The 26357-nt window shown below is 41.6% G+C and overlaps 1 protein-coding gene across 5 annotated transcripts in view; it reads left to right on the forward strand.

Annotated features, from left to right (window-relative positions):
* The window catches only part of LOC138761575 (partitioning defective 3 homolog B-like), a 1428627-nt gene that overhangs the window by 665077 nt on the left and 737193 nt on the right, over positions 1 to 26357 (forward strand). For all 5 annotated transcript variants that reach the window (XM_069933904.1, XM_069933905.1, XM_069933906.1 and 2 more), the window contains one exon: positions 5436 to 5575. In XM_069933904.1, coding sequence (XP_069790005.1) covers positions 5436 to 5575 — 140 coding nt within the window. The remainder of the gene's footprint in view (positions 1 to 5435; positions 5576 to 26357) is intronic.

The raw sequence follows: 26357 nt of genomic DNA on the forward strand, positions 1-26357 counted from the left end.
CAATTTGATTTGTTCAATCAACAATCTGCTGGAAGAACTCAGCAAGTTAAGGAGCTTTATCTTTGATGAAGGGCTCCAGACTAAAACATTAACAGTTCTTTTTCTCTCACTGATGCTTCTCGACTCACTGAGTGATTGGTTTTTGTTCCAGATTCCACCATCTGCTGTATGTCATCAGGCAAATTTAAATCACCCTTGGTAATTGCAATTCCATTAATAAAGCAAGACTTTGGGAGTCCTTGAGAATTGTCATGTGAACCGAGGTACAGTGTAAAACTTAATTTTGCCAGCAATCCAGACAGAAGATTAAGTGGTCTTCCTTGTGTCCTAGACTTTTATAGTAAGGAAACAGTCTCTTCAGCTTAACCTGCCATGTTGACCAAGATGTTTACCTAGGCTCGTCCCATTGGCTTGCATTTGGCCTATATCTCTTCCAAGTACCTGTCTGTATGTCTTTTATATGTTACAATTATCCTCATCTTTACCATTTCTGCTGAAAGCTTATTCCATACACCCACCATCCTCTGTGTGGAGAAAGGTAGAGGGAAAACCATAGTTCAAGGTGAAGGAAGATGTCTCATCATCAGAGTCAATGCAAGGGTAATAGAAGAAATGGGAATTTGGCAGGAGTCCTCACAGAGGCAGCTCAGAGAATTATAGTAATGATAAGTTGTTGGTGTCTGTGGGCTTGTAATAGATGTTTGAGGCTCACATGTCTCCTGAGGTAGAGTAATGCAGAAAGGGGAGGGAAGAGTCAAAGATGAACCAGATGAAGATTGAATGTAGGGTGGAAAATGGCAGTGATGATGTTTCGAGTTCCATCCCAGTTCAAAAAGCAACAGCAATGCAGTTGTCAATGTACTGGAAATAGAGTTGAAGCAATGGTCTGAAACAATGACCTTTCTAGGAATCCCAAAAGAAGTCAGGCAAGAGTGCCTTTGGTACACTGATTTGGAGAGTACGGGTCTTGAAGAAGAAATGGTTCAAATTTAGGACAAATTCTGCCAGGGCAGGAGTTGGTTAGGCCCTCTTTCAGCTGTTAATATCGTTAAAGGAGGAGGCACCTTGAATTATCCTGATATGGGATAGAAGTGTAGAGAAATTGCGTGACCATAGTGGGGGTAACCCTGTTGACAGCGGAAGTTGGAAGCTTTTGGAGGAACAGAGGGCATTTGAGGTGTCATGAATGTAAATGGTAAGACGCAGCACCAGGGGATAAAATATATGGCGATAACTTGGGCGGTTGTAAACTGTGAAGAGATCTCTTGAGGAAATGAGGTCAATGATCATCTGAGAGATCATGGCTTGATGGTGGATTCATGGTCCAGAGAGAGGAATGAGAATAAGAACCTCCTCATCCTTTCTTCGCATGAAATTGAGGGAGATGCAAAACCTTCCCTTTTTTAAATTATTCTTGTCTTACCAAACCTCAATGGAAAAAGCCCGCCTGTGTTTACTCTGTTTATACCCCACTATACCCACAGTCTTTCCAGGTGATGCAGTGATTGACTTGTACTTCTTCCAATTCATGATGTGCTCTTTATCTGCACTGAACATCACTTTGTAGATCACCTGCATTCAGACCACAGAGACTGAGCTTCTTGTTGCTTGCCGTTTTAATCCTCTGTCCCATTCCCTCTTTGACTTATTTGTCTGTGGCTTCCTGCACTGTAACCACAAGGCTCAGTGTCACTATTACAGCAAGGAACCACACCCCCTCTTTCACCTGGACATATTCAACACTGAATTCTCCAATTGGGGTAATCCACTCTTGCTTTTTGTCTCTGTCAGAGCTAGCCAGTGTGTTTTAGTTTTTCTCTCTCAGCATTGCCTGACCTGCTGAATGTGTCGCACATCTCTGCTGCTGGCAATGCATAATGAACCAATGGAACTATTGCACAGAAACAGGTTATCAGGCCATCTAGTTTTTGCTGAACTATTATTCTGCCTAGTCCCAATGACCTGAGTCCTCCATATCCTTAAAACAATAATTTTTATTAATAACTATTAATATATACTTCACTCTAAACTTAACCCCACTATGTGCAAATGTGTGTGTGTGTGTGTATGGATTACCCAAACCATTACAGCTTAGGCATAATTCTGAAATGTCAAATTCAAAGTTCAGTCTTTGAAATCTTGTGTTGAAACTCAGAACTTTTAAAACTGTTGTTCAGAAGTAATTATCTAGTAGTTGGGACTTCTCAAAACTCACAAATTCTTGTCGGGTTGCTTTCAAAGAAATGTTTCTTCATATGAATGATTTGTCACAACTTCCCCTTTCCTTGCTTAAGAGATACGAAGCCTGTGACCTCCACAATTCTTTCACAGACTCAGGCAAGGGTCAGACGAAGTAACCATCAAAATGATCCAGATGCAAGAACGATCTTGCTTTCTTTATCCAGATATTAGTCAGTCAGAAGTGACCATTACAATGGCCACAGTAGCACTGCTCTCTCTCTCTTGACAAAGAGAAACAGCCAAAGTGACCATCTTCCTTCAAAGTCACTTTAATTCTGCCTTCAGGGGACTCTCGTTTGATACTAAAGGCTGGTTTTTTTTTTTGTCCTTAATCACATGACTTGCTTGAGCAATACATGGTTTTTAGGCTTCATTTTCCTAAAACATGAGTCAACAAGCAGATGGCCCCTTCTGCTTAAACAGGCGTCTCTTTGAGTAAACAGTTCATTGTTTCAGGGTTTCAATGGAACAATAATAAGGCTCTATGGCTCTGAACTTGGGTGTCTTGGTGTCTGCTTCAAAATGGTATTTTGTTCCTCTGTTTCCAAACCCCTACAGTAACTCTCTAAAATATAATTATAAAAATATAGATTAAAAAAAATAACGCAAGCCTGTAACAGTAGAGGTTTCCCCCTAATGTTCCCCCTAAACAATTCCCCTTTTATCCTTAACCCATGTCCTCTAGCTCTTATCTCACTGCATGTATTTACTCTGCCTATGCCCATCATTACCCCTCATAATTTTGTGTGATGCAGACGCAGAAACACAAAGCACTTCTATTTGCTGATTTGGTCTCACCCCTTCAGAGATATTCCCTTTATTCTTCTCGGCTAACTTGCTTTCTCTCATTTCTAGTTCAGACATAGGGTCTTGGGCCTGAAACATTCACTCTGCTTATCTTTCCACCAATGCTGCCAGACCTGCTGAATTTTCCCAATGTTTCTGCGTTGTTCAAGAGTCCAGAGTTAGATGTAGGGTCAGTGACCTAGCCAACTGAGTTAACTAGAGTCTGAGGATGTTGATCTGGGAGAGCATGCGACTATTCTCAATGTTTTTAAAAAAATGTTGACACTTTGGGAGCTGCTGAAATGGCAGCGCTGCCACGGGTGTCGGCCCATGAGAGCAGGTAGTAGAGATGCGGTGCTGCTCCACAGGGTCCTACTGCCCAGTCCTGATGCCAGTGGCTCCATACAGGCTTTAAAGAGGGCAATGTTATTTTTATTTAAAGATCCTGCAGCCACGGAGATCTGTGTAGCACAAAGGGTTTTAGACTCTGGGCGACCAGCAGATTGGAGCAAGGCACCAGAAATGGGAAAGGTACACCTCCACCCCTTTCTCCACCCCAACCCATAGAGAAAGAGAAGCATGGGAGACAAGCTTACAAGATGGTGACCATGGTCACAGACCAGTGAGGGGCACAGCAGCTGTAGGATCCACACAGGGTGTGGGCAGTTGGCAACTTGTGGTCGACTGACTCACACAGGCTGGGGCTGCTGGTGACTTGAAGTCAAAGGACCTAAACAGGCTGCAGGGTGCTGGAGATGGGCTCGTGGGAACCAGGCATCGGGACCGGGATTCAACAGGGTGCAGAGGACAACAAGGGCTCCAGAAGGGCCTTGAGCGCCGAAGGCCTCCTGATCCTGAGAGAATTTTGAATCTAGAGCTCAGATTGCTGATGGTTTGAACAGGAGTCTGTGCGGCTGCGGAGGCTGCAGGAGCACTGGAGGTGAATCTACGGACACTCTGTGTCTCTGAAGAAACTCTCTTTTGCTTTTCTTTCTTCTATTGTAGGGGCAACTCATTGTTTGCCTTATAGCAGACAAACGTTGAAGTATATCATGTATACTGTATTACATTTTTAATGTAACAATAAAATGAACATTTATCCTTTTTGCAGTAATGCAGACATGGATTTGTGTAGCTTCTTCAGTGTACTTAAGTAAACAAGGTCATTTTAACAATATCATCCAAAAGAATTCTAAGGAGATTTTTCAATGCCTGATCTAAAGATTAAACAGAGATAGTCTTTAAGGAGTGTTTCAAAAGAGATAAGAGGTATGGTAAGACTGTTAATCTTACACTCTCAGGTCTTAGAGATTGGACCAATTGATTTTCCAGTTGTTCATCCTATCAATAAACCTGCACACCTCTAATACACTTTTTATTAAATGTTTCTCCACAGTATAATGAATTTTACCTCCAACCTGCCTTTCCAACCATCTGATACAAAACCTGCTCTCTGTCTGTATCTGAGCTTGAAGTTCCACTCACCAGCTATTTCAATTCCCTTCATCATTCCTACACCAAAGCCTCAGCCGTTGGCAGGGTGCGGTCAAAGTTAAACTTGAGAATCAACACATATTCCTCCTCGACAGTCAAAACTGCAAAGGCATGAATATCAACTTTTTTTAAAATTTCAGGTAAACCCACCCCCCACCTCTATCTGGTTCCACTGTTTCCATCTCTTCTTCGCCTACTACATTCTTGCTTTTCTCTCTCTCTCTCTCTCTCTCTCTCTCTTTTTCCGCCCTTCCCAATGATCTCTCGCTCTACCTGTCCCTCCATCACTCTCTTGGCTCTCCCCCAACTTCTTCCACCCCATGATGTTGATGCAATCACCTCTTCCTACTTCACTCTCGATAAATACACAGTGCCGGGTTAGAATCTGCCACTGACCGTAAGGAGCTTGTACGTTCTCCCTGGACCTGCATGGATTTTCTCTGGGGGCTCCTGTTTCCTTCCACATTCCAAAAGCTTTCAAGGTTTCGAGGTTTGGGCGGTGCAGGCTCATGGGCTGGAAGGGCCTTTGACTGGGCTGTATCTCTAAATGGTCCCAACCCAAAACGTTAACTGACCATTCCCACCTGTGCATCCTGCCGGACCCACTGAGTTTCTCCAACTTCTCAGTGTTTGCAGCAGATTTTGTTTTTCTCTTAGAATGAAGTAGCATATGGGTAGAAGAATTTTATCATCTGTATTATCATCTGATATATGCCATTGCCATGTTGAATTTAATTTGATTTTTATCATTACACATTATAAAATATTCTCCTCACAATATTGTTGAATATTTTACAAATATTTATTTACAAACATTAATCGCATGAACAGATTGTTGAAGAGTTTAAATGCTTGCTCTTTTCATTGAATGGATATATCCACCAGTTGTCCCCTTGATCTCTTTCCATGTCCAGGTTCAGAAGGGCTTGGCTTCACGGTGGTCACCAGAGAGTCTGGTGCACATGGTCTTGGTCCCATTTTGGTCAAAAATATTTTCCAAAGAGGAGCAGCAGTTAAAGATGGTCGACTGCAGTCTGGAGACAGGATCATAGAGGTAAGGAGTTCCTCTGTGTTAACATAATGAAAACAAGGTCTAGACGACAAAAATCTGTGTTTTGCTAGCCAGCTACACAGATATATTGATTAGTCTCTTTTAATGATGAATTCAGGATGACCCAGAATCATTTGATAAAAGATGCCTGTCATTTGATGCTGCACTTCACCAATATTAAATTCCCTGTGATTGTCACACACAGATACTGCAACTTCTTTTGAGTTTCATGCAGAATGATATGAATTTGATTCTATTCTTTTTTAACCCTTCACTTTCTGTTCCCTGTGCATTGTTCCCTCTTGAGAGATTGTGAATGTTTCTTTTAGCCACTGAATGGTACTATTTGGGGTGGTTTACCTCCACTGAGGCATGGGCTTGATGACTATTGGGTTGCCAGTTCACAGTTACAGAGAAATAGAGCACAGGCCCTTTCACCCAGTGTCTACACTGACCAATAACACCCCCTCCCACCTGCATTTTTATATCAGTCTGGCGTTAATCGTGTTTTATTCTCCCATACTTTTATCAACTGTTCCAAATTCTACCCCTTATCCACACACTGAGCAATTTAACCTACCAACAGTCACATCTTTGGGATGTGGTAGGAAACACTTTTGAAGATTAAAGCAGTTTCTTTAAATTTTCGTTCAGCAATTTATTGATTGATTACAAGATTAGAGTTAAGGTTGTAAATGAACAGTCCATTCATTTTCCAATTGGCGTGGCAGGCATGCTGCAGAGTGAAGGATTAATTTTGTGAAAATTGGAATAACACATTTGATCTGATTAATAATACTTCATTCTGTGCATGGCATTGTTTAATACAATTTACAGTTGTTTTGTAGGGAGGTCACTATGGCTCCAGCCAGGTTATAGCCCTAAGGCTGTAGCTCGAATACACAGGAGAGGAAAGTCACACACCAGTAGAGTGTATTCAACACTGAGTTTATTCAGTGGCAGCTCTGCCTTTTATAGTCAGCTTGACCGTGTCACATCCGGGGCGTTGCTTGAGTGAGCCAGCTGCCGAATGGTTAACTTAGATGCCTGGGCCCCGATTGGACCCCCTACGATCCACTGACGGTGAATGGCCAGTTTCACCGCCCTGTCGGCAGCCTATGGAAATGGGTGTTTCAGCCCACACGATGCTTTGCTGATCTCCACGTTTGGCGGCTGTTTCCTGTGTCGGCCCGAAGCGTGGGCCGCTATAGTATGTCCAAAGTTAATGATCTTGTTTATATCCTGATGTAGCATTTTTGAGGCTTCTCTGATTCATATGTTTTGGGAGCGTCCAGAGCTACAAGAATATTGGCAACAGTTCTTTAAAACTTGATGACAGATTTTTAGGATTAAATTAAAACCATGTCTTTTTATTGCTTTGTTTGGTTATTTTATAGAAGGGACGACTTCCTTGAACTCAACCCAAAAAAGCATAGTAGCTTTTACTTCATTGATTGCCAGACGAGCAATTTTGATAAGATGGAAAGGCAGCCGAGCACCAACTCATAAGAATGTTATGTCTTGCTTGAGTTTGAAGAAAATGAGATCTAATGTTAAAGAGATCAAGTTTGAATTTGACAAGATATGGGGCCCATTCATGGACTATTATCATAATTTGATGACTTAGGCCAGGGGTTCTCTGGAGCTTTTCAATCTGATGTCTGAGAGCCAGTACTTGATTCTTTACATTTTATTTGCTGGTGACCATGTTTAATGGGAGGGGTTAGATTAGTATGGTTTTTTTCTTCTTTATTTTGTTCTTATTTTTGTTTGTTTTCTACAACAAGGTCTATTTAGATGATCATTATGTATCTCTCAATATTACGAGGTGAAATTCTCAAGGATTTTTCACTTTTTTGTCAAAAATTATATAAGACAATATATAATTGATATGTGCACATATTCTGTATTGCATTATATAATAGCTACATAATTAATTCATATCTAAACAATATATCTCTCTTATCAAATTAATAAAAATATTTTTAAAAGAAAGACCAATTGTGGGGACCCTGTATGGATGGGGTGGGAGGGAGTGCAAGATCATGTGATGAAGCAGCCCAATATTTGTCCATCTAGTATAGGCAAACTCACAATGACTGAATTCATTCATCATTGTGCTGAATGTTGACATGCACCCATACTGACCGACCACCCAGTTTGAATTTGTGTAGTTTCCACCCCTGGCTGGACTGGTGTTCTCGTTTTTCAAATTACAGAGATTACAAGAAATTACATTTGAATCATCCAGAGTAAAATTTCCTTCACAAGTGTAAAGAAAGAAAGAACTGGAAGTCAGAAAGTGCCTGGAAAAGGTGTTGCTCCCAAATTAATACAGTCCTGGCATTGGCTGAAGTGACATCACCAGAGCACTGCATTCTGATCCAAAGATCAAAACAGGAAGTAGTCCAATATTTCCCACCACTAGCTTGCGATGAACACTATCGATTGGTCAAACTCTTGGAAGAAAGATGTTTTCATTGGTGTTCAAAGACTTCTGTGCAATTTCTTGCTCTGTCTATAAGGGGTTTGAACCTTCTCCCTGTGTCCTGCATGGAATTCTCTGGGTACTCCTGTTTCCTCGTACCCTCTAAAGTGAATGGCGTGTCTGGTTAATTGGGCAGCATGGGTTTCATGGGCTGGATGGGAGTTCTTCTGTATCAATAAAATTAAAAATTGAAGGTATGGCAGAAAAATTAACACTTATTTACACAAGCATACAATAGCGATGAAGGAGAAAATTCTGAGTTTAAGACCGTTATTTCCTCATAAATTTTCTATGTGAACTATTTTCATCACATTCTCATCATTTCCCCCTCTACACAAAATGTTATTTTGCAGGGGGCAGTTAGTCTGCCAACAGCATGATTGGTGGGAGGTGGTAGGTACCCTACTGTCACAAGAAGATGCAAACTCCACAGAGATGACACCTGTGGTCAGGATCAAATCTAAGTGGTGGGAGGTAGCAGGTCTAACAGCTGGGTCACGGTGATGTTTCTTGGCCCTGCTTCCCCACAATCTCTCTCTCTCTCTTTCTTGCCTTTGTTCTCCCTCTCTCTTGCTGTCCCTCTCTCTTTCTTTCACTTTCTCACTCACCCTCTCTCTTGTGCAGGCTTCCTCACCCTTGTCGGGTTTGTTTGTATACACTCATTCCTTCCTTCTCGTGTATCCCCACTATCTCATTCTATCCGCTCTCCAACCTGCTCTTGTGCACTATTCCTGTCTACAGTCTGTCACAGGCTTGTGCGGATCACATGTGATTTAAAAAGAGAAATGTATAATTACACGAAATTGCCGTTAGTCTGCCATAAGGCAGACACAGATTCACCATTAGCATTAATATTGCCTAATCAGAGAAAAAAATCCCCTGTCACCCTCCACAGAGTTTCGAGCATTTGTGGATTCACCTCCAATGCTCCCACAGCCTCTGCAGCCGCACAAGACTCCAATTCAGTTCAAACTATCAGCAACTTGAGCTGAGATCCAAACCTCCAACACAATCAGTGGCTGGGAACTTCAGGAGCCCTCCTGCCCCTCAGCACCCTCTCAAATCCCAGTTCCGATACCTGGTTCTCATGGTCCAATCTCCAGCAGCCCACAGCCTTTGTGGTTCCTTGCATGTGTGTGTCCTTCAGCCACAGAGCCTCTCGCTGGTCCGCCACCACGGTCACTGTCCTTGGGGTCAGCTCTTCTGCTTCCCAATGGGGGGGGGCTCTTCTCCCTCTTTTTTGATGTCCTGCACCAGTCCGCTGCAGCCCTGTAGTCTGCAACCCCTCGAGGCTGCAGGGGTCACCCACCATCTTAGGCCCAGATGCCACATTCTTAGAATTTCTCACTCTCCCTTTTACATACTCGTGGACTCTCTCATTCTACAGTTCGCTCTTTATCACTTATCACTCTTTGCCCCCTCACCCTATTCCATTTTATCTCATTGTCCTTTCTTTCACCTCCATCTTTCCATCCCTTCCCACTCCTGTTTTTCCATTGACTCACAGCCACCTTTAAACTGTAATGGTGTGAGAAAGGATGGAGAAATGCATTTTTCCATGTTGCATAATTAGTCTTCCCTAAATACAATAGATCAGCTTGTCACATAAATAGTTCATCCAACAGTTCAGCCTTAGAGCCTTCAGAGAACCTTTTATTTTTGTCCGCCAATTTCATGTTTCCTCCTCTGATGATCAGCTGAGTAATGAATCTTATTTCCTCTGGCACGTGAGAGCAAGGTTGTCGACTTCACCCAATTCAATGTTAACTAACTGTTTTATTCAGTCGCGATGTTTGGTGCTTGGTGTGGAAAGTGGAAGAATTAAACCACCAGTTGTAATAGATCATATCATTGAGAACTATTGGATTGTGGTTTCTTTTCCCTATTAACCTTTCTGTTGCTCTCTTCAACCCCAATGAGACCCAAGAGATCAAGGAACATATCACCAGGCCTGAGACCATCCATCCATTTTGATATTCACTTTCATTTAATTCACTTCTTAACCTGTCTCTTCTGTTTTCCAAACTCTCCTTGTCCATGAGACTTATTTCCCTGTTGACATTCACCCCTTTGCAAAGAGCTGGTCACTGCAAACCGCTCCTCATTCCGCTGCCCTCTAAATTATTCCCAATTTTCTGGTGCTCTCACTTTCTGAATCATTGTTGACTTTTTCCTTAAAATCCACCATATATTTTCAAGGACAAATGGAATATGTTCCCCTCAAGTCCTTCAAATTTTTTTTTTTTTTTTTTAAATTTTTTATTTTTCACACCATAAATCACAATAGCCATGATATACACTTTTTCTTTTCCACACATTTACAGTGACTTTTTCTCCCTCCCCCCTCCCTCCTCCCAAGCCACCCCCCCATCCCCCCCCCTCTCATCCATTTTAGTAAGTCCTTCAAATTGAAGGCTAGGTTTTCCCTAGCTGCACATTGCTTAACAATTATCACGTGAAGATGGCAAGTCCTCATAGATGCTTCTTCATTCATTGATGCAATCAATCTCTTTATTCTCCTCGTGATGTGAGGATCAAGTTCAGAGGGTAAGACACTCACACTCACACACATCGCACCAGATTCAATTAGAAGTGGCGATTGCTACAAACTGTGATCTATAGAATATAGGAAAAGATGCAATAACAGTACCCACCACCCCTCGATCTGTTGTAGATATGGCATCCTGATTAGGAAAAAAAAAGAATTTACAGCAATTGATTTGTGAGTATGCACCACAATAAGGCTCCCAACCCTTTGCTGGCACATGCCTTGTAAATAATTTTCCAGCATTGTTTGGCTCGTGACTTGGAATGAAGCTTGTGTTTGTTCCCAGGGGAAAAGAGACACCACCCCCCGCCCCCCCAGACGCCCAGTGGGGCCAGCCCAGGTGTGCCAAAACTAGGGCAGGTGATTAAAAACCCAGTGACGAACTGTGTATTCTTTCAAAGGGATCAGTGGCAAGGTGTGTGCTCACTCTGGGTGGCCTTGACCTTGATTGATAGATGTGGTGGTTTCTGACCAAGTTCCTGCCGGACGAGTCACATGACCCTCCAACCGACATTCCTCCATAGTAACTGCAGTTTCTTCACGTGTGGTTTATCTTCATTCACCCATTTCTAAGCTCAGGTCAGTCTTAGCTATTTCAGTTTTTCAGATTTCCAGTTCCAATTTAATGCCTTTAACTTGGTCACACATCTGAAGGTGGAAAATGGGTACTTTTGGGTGGAAAAAATATTTATACCAGGTCATATTAGGACAGGAGACAAAAGCTTGGTCAAAAATATGGTTCTTAAGTGATAATAATCATGTGTTTATTGTCAAATACATTGTACCATATACATATGCACCAAAATTCAGACTTACTGCATCCAAACAGTCACTTCATGGAAAAAAGAATGACAATAGTGTCCATTAAAAATGGATAACAAAGAAAAAAATAGGGGTAGTTAATAAATATTCACACTTTAGCATTGTGCAAGAGATTTAAAAATAGTGGCGTTACAAAAAATGTAGTTAGTCTTTTTGTGGTGTTGGGGCTGTCTATGATTAGTGTAACAAGGGGTATTCAGGAGAAAACTGCTCTTGAGCCTGGAGATGCTGGACATAAGGCTTATTTATGTACATTTTGCCTAAAGGCTGCAGGGAGAAGAAGTTGTGATCAGGGTGATGGGCTCCTTTTTGATGTTGGGTGCCTTCTTGTGACAGTACCTCACATGTTTTGGAGATTAGAGCCTGTGATGGACTTGGCTATGTTCGTTACCTTCTGCATTCCTGGGCACTTGAACTGACAAACCAGGTTGTGATGCAACCAGTCAGCATATTTTCCACAGTGCACCTGTAGAGGTTTGATGGAGTTTTTGACAACATGCCGAATCACCTCAATTTCTTAGCACGCCACTATTATATCGCCACTCAATTACGCACCAGAGATCCAGATTCAAATCCAGAACTGTCTATAAAGAGTTTGTACATTCTCCCCTTGTCTGTGTAGTTTTTCCACAGGTGCTCTGATTTCCCCTCTCCTCTTCCCCCCCCACCCACCCTCCAAAACGTGCAGGGTTAATTTGGGTGTAATTGGACAGCACGGGTTTAATTGGTCGGAATCAGCTTCTACAGTACTGAAACAATTTTTAAATTAAAATAGAGGGATTGGAGCCCTTCTTCACCTTAAGCCTAAAGGAGAATGGAAGAGAAACAAAGTTCAGTGGGACAGTTTTAAAACTGAGGAAGAGGGCAACTGAAGGCCTGACTACCTAAAGTAGGTTGAAAGGAATTGGAACTACTTTTCTCAGAGATAGTGTGGAATTTCCCTGACTTTACCTTGATGAGTGTAGACTTCATTTGGGAATGCATGTGTTTGTGGAGAAGGATTTTGAGTGTTGCAGGAAGAAGAAGGCATCTGCTTGAAAGTTCATTCTTTTGATTGGACGTTAGGCCAATAGATGGTCTCTGGATTGTCATTTCCATCCTGGCAGCAAGGCGCCATGTGAAAATGAGTACTTAGATGCTAAACATGCTCCATTTTGGAAAGACTCCCTAAGTGAAGTCTGCAGGAAGCGTGTCCTCAAATCTTTTGCTCCACACACAGAGCCTGCAAGTCAACTTCAAGCACCACAATTTAGGAAAAAGATGAACATTGACAAATTTTGATGTAATTCTGCTGAATTAGCATCTCTAGGGGTGAAGGTGAATTCATGGTAGAATGATATTTCTCACATGTGTGGAAATTACTCAGTTTGCAAGCTAGTGTCATTCTTGAATCGGAAACTGAAGCTTGACTAGGCTTTGGAGTATTGGGGACTGTTCTTCATATTTCTATGTTAGCTTGAGGAGAATCTAGTCCTTGGTCATCTTATCCAAGGAGCTTTATTGTCAGAATGTGAAATCATGAGAGGAATAGATTGAGGGTGAATGAAAAGAGTCTTTTGACCAGAGTTGGGGTGATCAGTAACCAGAGGACAAAGGTTTAAGGTGAGGTGGCAGAGATTTAACAGGAACCTGACGGGTTGTGGGTGTATGGAATGGACTGCCAGAAGAGATGCCGGTTGAGGTGGTTACTTTTGTGAAATTTAAAAAAAAATTAAAGGAATATGGCCCAAACACAGGCAGGTGGGACTTGTGTGGGTGGGACATTTAGGTCGGCATGGGCAATTTGGGCCAAAGGACGTATTTTCACGTTGTCTGACTCTATTCGAATAATTATTCAAGTTTTTATATTGACACAATTTGTCAATCAAGTTATCTAACTGTCACTGAAGCTCAGCTCTTTATTAAACACAACCAAATTCCTTAGCAACATCCTTGAGATATTGATCCCTTGGAGGAGCACAATGCTAAAGATTTTAGTTGAATAATTTCCCATCTCTGATCAAGAAGACTTTCTGAGCCCTCAAAGGAAAATTAATATAAATAAATCAATGCCAGCCTGTTTCTTACAATATAAATATATATTTCTATGGATTTAGATTTATTAGTATTTTTAGATTTGATTTGTCTATTATTGCCATGTGCATTGAGATGCAGTGAAACCCTTTCATGTGCCATTCAAAGGCTAGCAAAGAGTTGCTGCTCTCCCAGGCCGTTTTGAAAACAAAGGGAGAAAAGGAAAATAAAGAAAAGAAGGCAAGTCCCTTCAAAGGCAGCGATTGATCGAGGAACATGCCACTCCACGCCCCTGTAACCAGGGCCTATTCTTAAATTGCACCTCATTGACCCCTGGTCTGGATTCCCCAAAGCCATTGGACAAATGGGTTTTGATGGTTTTATAGGAGAGAGAACAACAGCAAGTAGGAAAACAGGTATATGGGTGTAGGTCACCTTACCCCTCAAAGACCAGCTCCCCATTTAACATGATCGTGGTTGATCTTCCCCAGACCCCAACTCCTCTGACCCATATCTCCAAACCTCCATCTTCAACACTTTTATCAAGCTGGCCCCCACAACTTTCTGGGGCAGACAAATCCAGAGCTTCCACACTATGAGAAGCAATTTCTTCCTTCCTCTGTTTTAAATGACCCCTTGCCTTCAACCAATGAAATGTTTTTGGAAAACTTAAAGTTTGTTACATACAGGATTGAGAAGTTGAATGGCTTTGCAATCAAACTGGGTGCTCAAAATTCAGGAGAGCAAGGTTATAAAGTGTGGTTGGAAAGGATTTATAGTTGAGCCCAAGTATATATAAATGAGTGTTTTCTAGCATCCTATTGTTTTGTTTTCCAAATTGAATGCTGAGGAGGACATGGAACAAAGGATGATAGATTGTGGCTAAGCAATTTTGGTGAGGTAGAGAAAGCCATATGGAAGGTTGGGGTTTATGGAGACTGACAAGTAGGAATTGTGATGCACTGATGGCAAGGATAAAAACAAAAGAGAGGCACATGACCATTTCTCACGTTAGAGGCTGCCTTGATTTATTTTTGTTTTTGCGTCAATTGAAGGTTTAGGGTATTCCTCCATCCCTCACCATACCCAACCTCCCCCCACCCACCCCTACCTATTGAAATAGAACAATTTGACTTTTCCTTCCACCTACCAACCAAGATTTCCTCTTTTAATCTCTATAAGATTATCTCTCACAGCTCAAATGCTTCAAGTTCCTCATTATGAAGGAGTTAAGTACACTGATGAAGGGGAGTTGTAGCCAAAACTTCAACAGATATAGCTATTAACCTTTCCTCATTCAGTGTGTAATTATGACTGTCTAGTTGTGGTTTCCTTCTACCATGGTTGCAGTTTCTCATTGCCAATTCTTCCATCCTTTGTACATCTACAGCTTCCCTGAATACATTTCCTCGTCCTGGATAAACTAAGCGCAATTTGCGATTGAAGATTACTCCACATATATTGAAATAGAAAGACGTGTGCAATTTATATGATTTTAGAATCTTTTTAAGAAGATCTGGTGTTTATAAATTTACTCTTAGTGTTATCGATTCCAAGATTTTGACTTGAATCCAAAGTGTGAAATTAATTAATATTCAAAAGAGCTGGAGAAACTCAGCAGCATCCACAAAAGGTAAAGTTATATAACCAATATTTCTGGCCTGAGCCTTTTGTCAAGGTATGAGCAAGAAACAGACAGATGTTCAAATAAAATGATTGGAGGCGGGGAGAGGGGGAGGGGGAGGAGCGCAGGACAACACTCAAGAGGCCAGCAGTGGACCTAGATAGGATGGCAGGGGAGAAAAACTGAGAACTCATCAGGGAAGGGGGTAGCTCTATGAATGAAGTGCAAGAATACAGAGGGATAAGGAAAGAGAGAGAGAGAACACGAGCATGAGGAAAGGAGGCATAAAGAAAGGGACAGGGAGAGATTGGAGCAGGGGGATTAATGTTGATTATATGTCTTTGCCTTCTTTAGATCTGCTGAGCTCCTCCACCACAATCACAGCATCTACAGACTTTTCTGCTTCACTCTGTGAAATTAATGTCTAGTTTAACTTGCTGACCTGAATTCTTGTTAATGCTCTCTGTATCTGAATTCCTCTTATCCCACTTATATGATGTGGATGTTCCTTTTCTTTTGAGTGGTACGTTACTTTTTTTGTGTGAGAACATAGGAAAAAGGAACAGGAATATCGGCCATCTGGCCCATCAAGCCTGCTCACCATTCAATGAGATCATCGCTGATCTGATGATAGGTTCATCTCCACCTACCAGAGACTTGACTGGAGGAAGGACAAGATTGGCTGATGAAGGTACCAGGATGTAGGTATTTTAAAAAGAATAGGATGGGAGGTAAAAGAGAGGAGGAGTAGCATCGCTGGTCAGGGATAGATTCACAACTACAGAAAGGGAGGACGCGCAGAGTGAGACAGTGTGGGTGAAAGTCAGAAATAGGAAGGGAGCTATCACTGTGCTGGGTGTAGTCTGTCGGCCCCAAATAGCCTTCAGGAGACAGAGGAGCAGATAATCAGGCAGATTTTGGAATGGTGCGGGAGATACAGGGTGATAGTTATGGGTGGTTTCAACTTCCCTAATATTGACTGGCACCTCCTGACTGCAAGGGAAAAATGGAGCTGAATTTGAGATGTGTTCAGGAAAGATTCCTGACACAGCAGCATGTGGATCAGTCAACGAGAGGAGAGCCCATACTGGATCTAGTTCTAGGTAATGAACCTGGTCAGGTGGTGGACATCTTACTGAGAGTAACCACAACTTCCGGAGCTTTAACATTGTTATGGATAGGATAAAAGCAAACAAAATGGGAAAGGGTTTAATTGGGGAAGGGCTAATTACGATGGTATGAGGCAGGAACTAACAAGAGTAAATGGAAAAAGATGTTCAAGGTGAAAGCACAGAAGTAATGTGGAGGAAGTTTAGGGACCACTTGTGCAGGGTTTAGGATCAGTTTGTCCGACAGGGACAGGGAGAAGATGGTAGGAAAATGGAACCGTGGTTGATGAAACAGGTGAGGCAGCTATTCAAGAGCAAGAAGGAAGCAGACAATAGATATAGGAAGCAGGAAACAGGAAGGGCTCATGGGATGTATATGGTAGCCAGGAAGGAGCTTAAGAAAGGACTTAGGAGAGCTTGAAGGCTTTGGCATGTAGGATTAAGGAGAACCCCAAGGCATTCTTCTATGTGTATGTGAAGAACAGAAGGATGACGAGAAAGTGGGGTCGCTAACAGATAAAGGGGGCAATGTTCCAGGAGGTCATGCCAGGAGGTGGAGGAGGTTGGGGAGGTCCTAAATGAATTTTTTGCTTCAGTTTTCACGCAAGTAAAGGACCTTGACCAGGGTGAAATGGGAATAGAACAGATTTGTCTGCTGGACAAAGTGGAGATTAAGGAAGTATTATATCTTCTTAAAAGCATCAAGATTGATAAGTCCCTGGGGCCAGACTCCATATACCCCAGGTTGCTATGGGAAGTGAGGGAAGAGAGAGCTGCTATGATCTTTGAATCCTCTTTGGCCACAGGGGAGGTGCCAAAGGATTGGAGAACGGCAAATGTAGTCTCCTTGTTTAAATATGGTAATAGAGTGAATTACAGACCAGTGAGTCTTGCGTCAGTCCTATGTAAGCTATTGAAGAGGATTTTAAAAATATATATATTTTTATTGAGTTTAACATATAAATCTTACGTACAAAATCTTCTAATATAGAAAATAACAGGTCATACCATATACATATCACAAGTCAAATATGAATGTAAATTGAAACCCTATCCATATTTGTTTATTTAACAATATTTCTTTAAAATATCAAATTCTATCAAAATGGTAATTAACCATCTATCTCTTTTAAACAATCCCTTGATCTAAAGGGGTAAATTCTATCATATTTTATAATATGATCTATAACCACCATAACAGTATTTAAACCCATGTTTAACAAATTAATCTTTAAAAAAAATAAAAAGAAAGGAAAACAAAAAAAACCTAAAATTAAATCTAATCTAACCCCTCCCTCTAATTAAGATTACCTTGTAAAAATTATGAAAATATAGATCAAATAGTGACCTTCAGACATTAGACAGAGAATCTCCGGAGCATGCAAACTTCTTAAATCTTCCAATTATTATAGCAATCTATGAATGGGCCACTGAGAGGATTCTTCAGGATAAGGTGAAGGGAAGGTCATGCCTCATGAGCCTAATTGTGTTATTTGAAGAGGTAGTGAAAGAAATCGATGAGGGTCGGGCAGTAGATGTGGTCTTCGTAGATTTTAGCAAGGCATTTAATAAGGTCCCCCTGAGAGACTTATCCAGAAAGTCATGAGGCATTGGATTAGTGGATCCTTGGGTGTGTGGACAAAAAAAATGACCTGTAGGAAGAAAGCAGAGAGTAGTAGGGAAGAAGAGTGTACTAGTCACTGACCTCCAAGCAGAAAAGTGCTGAAAGAATCTATTCTGGGAGCCCTGCTCTTTGTGAATTTTATAAATGACCTGGATGAAGAGGCAGAAGGATGGGTCAGTAAATTTACAGATGACGTGAAGGTTGGAGGAGTTATGGATGGAGTTGAAGGTTACAAGAGGATATAGAGAAGATGTAGAGATGGGCAGACAGAGTTCAATCCAAAGATGTGTGAGGTGATGCATTTTGGAAGGGCAAGCTAGAAGACTGAGTACAGGATTAATGGTTGATTATTTAAGAGTGTGGATGAACAGAGGGACTTTGGGGGCCAAATCCATGTATCCCTCAAGGTCATCGCACAGGTTGATCAGATAGTTAAGAAGGCCTATGGGATGCTTGGTTTCATTAATAGGGGGATTGATTTCCAGAGTAGAGAGGTCATGTTGCAACTCTACAAATCTCTGGTGAGACCACACTTAGAGTATTGTGTTCAGTTCTAGTCACCTCATTGCAGGAAGAATGTGGAGGCTTTTAGAGGATGTAGAGATTTAGCAGGATTAGAAAATTAGTCTAATAAGGCAAGGTTACCAGAACTGGGTCTTTTTTTCTTTGGAGTATGGAAGGATGAGAGGAGACTTTATAGAGATCTACTCAATTGTAAGACTCCTGGACAGGGTGGACAGCGGTGCTTGTTTCCCAGGGCAGGAATAGCAAACACAGAGAACATATGTACAAAGTTTAGGGGAGACATTAGAAGTAACTTTTTTTACATAGAGAGTTGTAAGTTCCTGGAATGCCTTGTCAGGGATGGTGGTGAAGGCTGAAGTATTAGGGGCACTTAAGAGACAGTTAGGCAGGCACATGGTTGGAAGTAAAATGCAACGTTATGGGGTAGGGAGGGTCTATTACTTTTTTAAGGGATATATAGGTCACCACAACATTGAAGGCCAAGGGGCCTGTACTGTGCTGTAGTGTTTTATGTTCTATCTGACTTCTTCCCAAATCCTCTAATTCCCCTTCTATGTAGAAATCAATGCAATGTTGTCTTAATTACATTTAAATAGGCAGTAAATTCGACAAATTCACCACCCTCTGGGATAAGCATTTCCTCCTCATCTCCATCCTAAATCTACTACCCTGGATTTTGAGGCTATGTCTCCTAATCTCCCTCACCACTTACCTACACCTATCTATGCTTTTCATAATGTTACACGTTTCTGTAAGCTCCCCTCTCATTCTTCTAAATTCCAGTGAGTACAACCCCAGACGACTCGAATCTCTCCTCATGGGCTAACCCCTTCCTCTATGGAATCAACCTGATGAACCTCCTCTGCACTGCCTCCAAAGCCAGAACATCCTTCCTCAAGTCAGGAGACCAGGTGCTCCAGATGTGGCCTCACCAATACCTTGTACAGTTGCAGCATAACCTCCCTGCTCCAAAATTCAGTCCTTCTAGCAATGAAGGCCAACATTCCATTTGCCTTCTGGATAGCCTGCTGCACCTGCAAACCAACCTTTTTCGATTCATGCACAAGCTCTCCCACATCCTTCTGCACAGCAGTACACTGCAATCACTTGCCATTTAAATAATACTCTGATCTTCCATCTTTCCTTCCAAAGTGGGTAACCTCACATTTACCAACATCTGTCTACTCGTAGTGAGAGCAGGAGGGAGCAGTGACTGACAGATGGAATGCTAATGGTGATTATTTGTTTGCTTTTATGACAAACAAAAGTCAATAAATATCGTGAATATTACATTTTTTGTATTATTACAAAACCTTGACTGTACAATTTATGAATCTGCCTGCCATTGATCAGCTACTTAGTCGCTTAATAGCTTCCTGTATATGGCACAGCCACTTTTTGTCTGAGATGCAATTGGGCATATTTTCTTTCCTCAAACACAAGTCTTTGTCATCTTTGTAGTCTGGCTTTATTAAAAGCAACATTCCACCTGCTACTGAAGGATAACCTGTCTTGATGGGAGATTGTGAAAACTGATCAGGGGACAGACTGCAGAGTGGAATTTTGTTTATACAAGATGTACCTCCTGATAAAAATGAGCCATGCGAAAATTCACATGAGGTTTGGGATTTAAGGAATGACTGCTCCTCATTATGCCAATCATTCATCTGGAACATTTGAGGTTATCCGTCCCTGAGGGTGTGTAGTATAATGCTGGAGGCTAACCTTGCAGGCATGCTTCAATGGTCAAGCATGAATGGTGTTAAATAGAGGTATTGAAAAGCACACAAGGCACAGGTAAAATACAACCCCTTTCATTGGTATTGCGAAGCTGGTGCAAGGTTGTTTCTCATTTGCAATGTGCTGAAATGCCTTATCCCATGTGGGACACAACTCACTAACATGCAAAACAGGACTGACACTGAAAAGAAGATGATTTGTATCTTGTTTCAATTTAAGATTCTTTTTGCTTATTCCCACCAGTTTACTGTGATATTCCCCTCTTCCGTGCACACACAGCACTTTCTTTTCCCTCTCCTCCCCCCCCCCCCCCACCACCATAGAACTCTGGACCTCTGTTGCTGCCAACCCAAATCCTTCAAGATGGTGTTATGGGCTTGCAACGTTGAGCAATTGTCTAAGCCTTGTGCAGCTACGTCTGTGGAACGTACATGATGTCATCCCACTCAGATAGGCAGACGGTGTCTCAAAATATTTAAAAACAAACTCAGCACAGGAAACCACTCTGCACATCATGCATGAATGTACTCCTGCCCCACATCCACACCATATTGCATTGGTCCAGAATTGGCTGAATATTTGGAATACAATGCAAAGTTGGGTTGTCATTTCCTGAGGAAATCTGTGCATCTTCCTTTTTTTATGCTGAAACATTACCAAAAATGGATGTTCTCTATTGTTTGCACCAAAACCACACTGAGTTTATTGACATATCTCAGTGCAAAGGGCCAAAGAATGCGAGTTTCCAGGATTTTGAGCAGTCTCCATTTCTGTAAATCGACACCCAAAGTTCTGAGTTCTTGAGGCCCTTTCCTTCCACACTGAGACTTCTTAAAATAGTTTGGAAGGCCCTTTTGTGTCCTCAAGCTATTATCCTCAAAAAAGAAGTTCGATGGATTATCTTATATAAAGTAAACGTAGCATCTTTTAATTTTTAAAATTTTTTAAATTTCCTGAATGTCAAGCGGGGAAATGAAAGAAAATGGCACTTGTTCAGATCTTTCCTCTTTCTCCAACTGCTGATTTTCTCTCATTACTCACTGAATATGCATTCCGACATGTGACTACATTTCCTGAAAATTCTACTTGCACAAGTTCCCACTTGGATAGAGATTGGCATGAGATTTAGCTTTACTTCTGTGGATGTCTGATGGACAGAATTTTAAGTCTTTAATTTCCCCAGTGTGTTCACCTCTGTATTTGTAGGAATAAACCTTGAAAAGTTGCATTTTTGTGTCGGACAGAACATTGTTCTCCAAGAATATGTACTTTCCATCCACCCTTCACGCAGGTTATACAATAGTTAATGTTTAGATTCCTTCCCCAGAACATTTGCAACTTTTTTTTTGGGACACTTCAGAGAAGTCACTAAAAAGGACAATTGAGGAATTGTGTTCATCAAGAAATATTCCTCCTTTTCTTCCCCCGAGGAGCAGGATAATTGAGTGGTGCACCTTTGGTATAATACTGAACTACTTGCTTCTGGAAAGGCTAAACATAACCCCCAGTCTGTGCTGAGTTAATTGTCATAACACAGGCACAGGATTTGCAAAGTGGGCTATAATCCTAAATGTTATGTCACAAACGTCTACTGGAAGTGATGGACTCCCATACATATCCTCTCAAAACCTCAACCTGCCTCAATTACCTGAAAACCAATTCAATACTTGAGTTTGAGTTTTAAGTTTATTTGTCACTAGATACATTGTACAGTAGGAAGGGTTCTTCTGCGAGTGGGCTAAGAGGTCATCTCTAACATTCATACAGCCAGGTAAAGAGCACAACTTACAGAGCATTCAGTACAATGAAATGGAAGATCATTTACCACCAAGCAAGGGCAGCATGATACCACTCTTATGGGGTTCATTCAGGAGCCTGTTGCCTGTAAGGAAGAAACTGTCTTCAAGCCTTTGGTGTGAACTTTCACACTCTTAAGCCTTCATGCCAAAGACAGGAGGGGGAAAAGAGTGTGTCTGTGGTGTGGTGGGTCTTTCGGTATGATGACTGCCTTTCCAAACCAGTGGGAAATGGAAACTGACTCCATGGAGTGGAGGGAAGATTGCGTGATGTTGTGAGCTGCATTCACCACCTTCTATTGTTTCTTCCGATCTTGAGCAGAGCAGAGCAGCTTCCATACCATTCTGTGATGTGCCCAACAAACATGCTTTCCATGGTGCGCATGTGGAAGTTATTGAGAGACAAGGGGGTCATGTCATTAGAAACTACACTACACATGCATGGTGGAAAGTGAGCTGACCAGCTGCATCATTCGTATAGGGGAATCAATATCTCTGAGCAGAAAGTCCTGCAAAAGCTAGTGGACATGGCCCAGGACATCACAGGCAAAACTTTTCCCACCATCGAGAACATTTACATGGGACACTGCCGTCGGAGAGCAGCAGCAATCATCAAAATTTGAATTTGAACTTTGATTTTAACATGCTGAATTTCCTTAGTCCTCCCATACAGTAGAGTTACTGGTGCTCCGCCTTATCAGAATATATGCCGAAGACATAACAACCAATTTGCTTATATTTGAGCACCAATGCCTCTACTTTCTAAGAAGTCTGGAAGATTTGGCATGATGTCAAACACTTCGACAAGTGGAAAGTTGGATAAATGTCTAGTTTGGAAGTTCAAGCGTCCCAGAATGCTGAAGGCTGCAGAAACTGGCAGACCTAGTCAAGTCCATTATCAGCACTGACCCCCTGTCCATTGAAAACATCCAAGTGATGTGCTGCCTCAAGAAGATTTATCATCATCCCAATCACAACATTTTCTCCCTGCTGCCTACAGGCAGAAGATACAGAAAAGCCTGAAGCCCAGTACTTAGAAGAACTTTTCCCCCACCCCCCCACCAATAGCTTTCAAAATCTTCAATCTCTCTGTATTACCCACACCATAAACTACCCCGGGACCAACGAAAGACAGGTCTGCACTTTGAACTATCACTCTTTTTTCGCACTAACTACAACTCTGAATGTTTAATTACTCATCATTTTACATTTATTGCCTCTTTTTCTGTCGTGGCACATTATGATAATTTAATTTACACTGCTGTTTTTGGTGTGTCTTGCATACCTGAGAGGCTTCCCCAAGTTAGAATTGCGATTCATCTGACCATTGTACTTGTGTACGTGATGATGAATTCTCGTCTCGCTCATCATCATTTAGGTCCTGAAAGTTGTAATCAGAGCTGTGGTAAACATGACCTTTCAGCAGTGCCGCACAATGTATAGCACACGAACAGCAAGGGTGCTAAAGGCTTGCTGCTCGAACCTACAGCGTCACCTATACAAACATAAGGGTGCTGGTTGATGAAAAGTCTGCCAGTGATCTTCAGGCTAATATGAGAAGATTCGTTGTACTTGATTGCTATCCCTGCTACTTACGAAAACATTGCCCAAAAGAGGCAGGGTATTCAGGATAGAAGGAGGGCGAGGAAAAATGTATTTTATTAAGTGTGCTTTACCAGATGATGTGCAGTTGATATTTATGAATTTGATATTTGTGACATGTATAATTGCAGTGGTAGAACTGAGGACAATGTTACTGAGCAGGGAATTCAAGCTGATGTCAGTTGAGCTGCTAACAAGATAATTGCTTGTTTATGCAATCACTCAGAAACCAAGATAGTTCATCCTTGCCAATTTCCCAGAGGCTCACAAGCATCTTCTGTCATTGCCCGAATTTTATGGAGCAAGAATAAACATCAAATAAAAGTTTTCCTTCAGCTTTGTAATTGCCATCGGTCTGATTTTTGTCTCTCAGTCCCTGTTCGCAGCATGACTCATTCTGATTTTGAAAGCCTTACCGCATCGTGAATTTGCTGCCATTCCTTTGGAAGCATGCACATCGGGCGTGTGAGCCATTCACATCACTTTGCCCTTCTCTTTCGTAGCTTCTTTGTCTAAACAAAGGATCAAAAGTTGTGACAATGTGCTGGAGAAAGTCAGCAGGTCACTCAGCATCCATAACAAGTCAAAACTAACCAACTGATACGTCGTGTAGATGCTGTGTGTCCTGGAGAGTTTCTCTGGCACATTTGTGTAATGCATTCAACCCTAGCTTCTGCAAATTTTATTGTTTAAAACCAAAATTTATGAAAGAATTATTATTATAGGAATCTTATGAGATGTACTTTCCACTGAAAAGCTAAAATTATATTATTGACAAGAAATTTATCTGGAAGAGATGCCAATTTTCCATGATTGATGGAAGCGTTACATCAGGAGATCGAGTAGAAGGGCGTCATGCAGGTGAGATAAAAGGCATCTCGTGGTGCAGGTCGAGTAGAAAGAAGTCACACTGATCACTGTAGGAGGTGAGCAAATAAGCCTGATCAATGCAAGTCAATGCAAGGTAATAACGTCAGGTAGCACCATTGCATGCAATGTTATAGATTTAGTGCCCTCTTCAAGAACAAGCACCAAATCTAGCTTGGCACACTGATGAAGTAGTAAAAAGAATTTGGGTTTATTGTTTAGATATGATGTTAAACTAAGACCTGGCTTTCTTTTTAAGAGGAATGCAAGAGATCTCTTGAGACAATATTAAAGAGTAGGAGGAGGACTGTACCAAGTTTCCTACTCAATATTTAAACTTTCACCAATATTCAAACTTTAAAATGGATCATCTGGTCATTGTTGCAGACATTAGCTGCTATTGCAGTAGTTAAGACAGTGACTTGCTGTGTAAGAATCACTTTTGGAACTTCCTTCATTAATGAAGGTTATGGTATCAATGCACACCTTAATGTTTCAGCTTTATTTTTAAAGTAAAATTTGAGCCTGGATGTTAAGTAGAGCAAGGAACAGACCAACACAGTACAACCCTTTGGCACATATATTGTGCTGACCTTTGTAAACCTATTCTGACCACATCAATCTAACCCTTCCCTCCCTCACAGTTCATAACTCTCCATGTTTATAACATCCATGTGCTGATGTAAGAGTCTTTGAAAGACCCTATTGAATCAACCTTTATCATCACCCCCTGCAATGCATTCCAGACACCCAACGTTCTCTGTGTAAAATTCTTTTCTCAGACATCTCCCTTACATATTCCTCCACTCGTCTTCAACTAATGTCCTCTGATGTTGGCCATTGCCACCCTGGAAAATGAGTGCTGGCTATGTCTCTTATAATCTTTTATATCTCCATTAAGTCACTTTTCATCTTCTGTCGCTCTAGCTTGCTCACCCTTTCCTCATGAGACGTTCTCTAATCCAGGGAACATCCTAGTAAGTCTTCTCTGCACCCTCTCCAAAGCTTCCATATTCTTCCTATAATGAGGCGACCAATAGTGAACACAATAAGCAGCTCCTGAACTCAACCCCCAAATAGGCCAGCACACCAAAAGCCTTTTTAGTTACCCTATCAACTTGGACAACAACCTGGAGAGATTTATGGACAGACTCTAAGATCGCCCTATTGCTCCACAATGCTAAAAATCTTGTCATTGAGCATGTTTTCCACCCTCAAATTAGATCTTCCACAGTGTATGACACTTTTCTGGATATAATGCCATCTGGTACTTCTGCACTCTGTCCACATCACTATACTATCCACAACACCTCCAATCTTCATTACATCTACAAACTTACTGACCTACCCTCCACTTCTTCGTCCAAGTCATTTATAATAATCACAAAGGGCAGGTGTGCCAAAACGGATCCTGGTGGAACGCCACGAGTCACTGACTTCCAGTAGAAGTAGAATATACTCCAGCTCCTACCGCCCTCTGCCTTCTGCGGGCAAGCCAATTTCAAATCCATGCAGCCAAATTTCATGGATGCCATTCCTCATAACTTTGAGTGAGCTTACCATGAGGAATCTTGTCAAATACCTAACTAAAATCCATACACACCACAAACACCGCCCTACCTTCATCAATTTCTTTGGTCATTTCCTTTAAATGCTTGTGAGGCACAACCGTGACTATCTCCAAATGTTCATAAATCTTTTCCCCAAGAACCCTCTTCAATAGTTTTCCACCACTGGTGTAAGACTCACCCCGCATCATAATTACAGGTGCTCATCGTCCTTATTCTTAACACTTCTCACATTAAACACGTTTCAACCCCTCCAACTGACTGCATTTATGCTCCATCCAGTGCCTGTCTTTCCTCACAGTCTCACTGCATATGCAACAACCTTTCCACCAGCTGCTCCATCATCTGACCTAAACAATGGTTGCTATATCCCTGCCATTCTAGTTGTTGATTGTTGATAAATTAAGGCAGGACCCTAGGAGCTGGAGGAGTTGTAGACTTTGTGGTCACCTTGAACCT

The sequence above is a fragment of the Narcine bancroftii genome, chromosome 4 (genome assembly GCF_036971445.1).
Source record: "Narcine bancroftii isolate sNarBan1 chromosome 4, sNarBan1.hap1, whole genome shotgun sequence".
Taxonomy (NCBI): Eukaryota; Metazoa; Chordata; class Chondrichthyes; order Torpediniformes; family Narcinidae; genus Narcine; species Narcine bancroftii.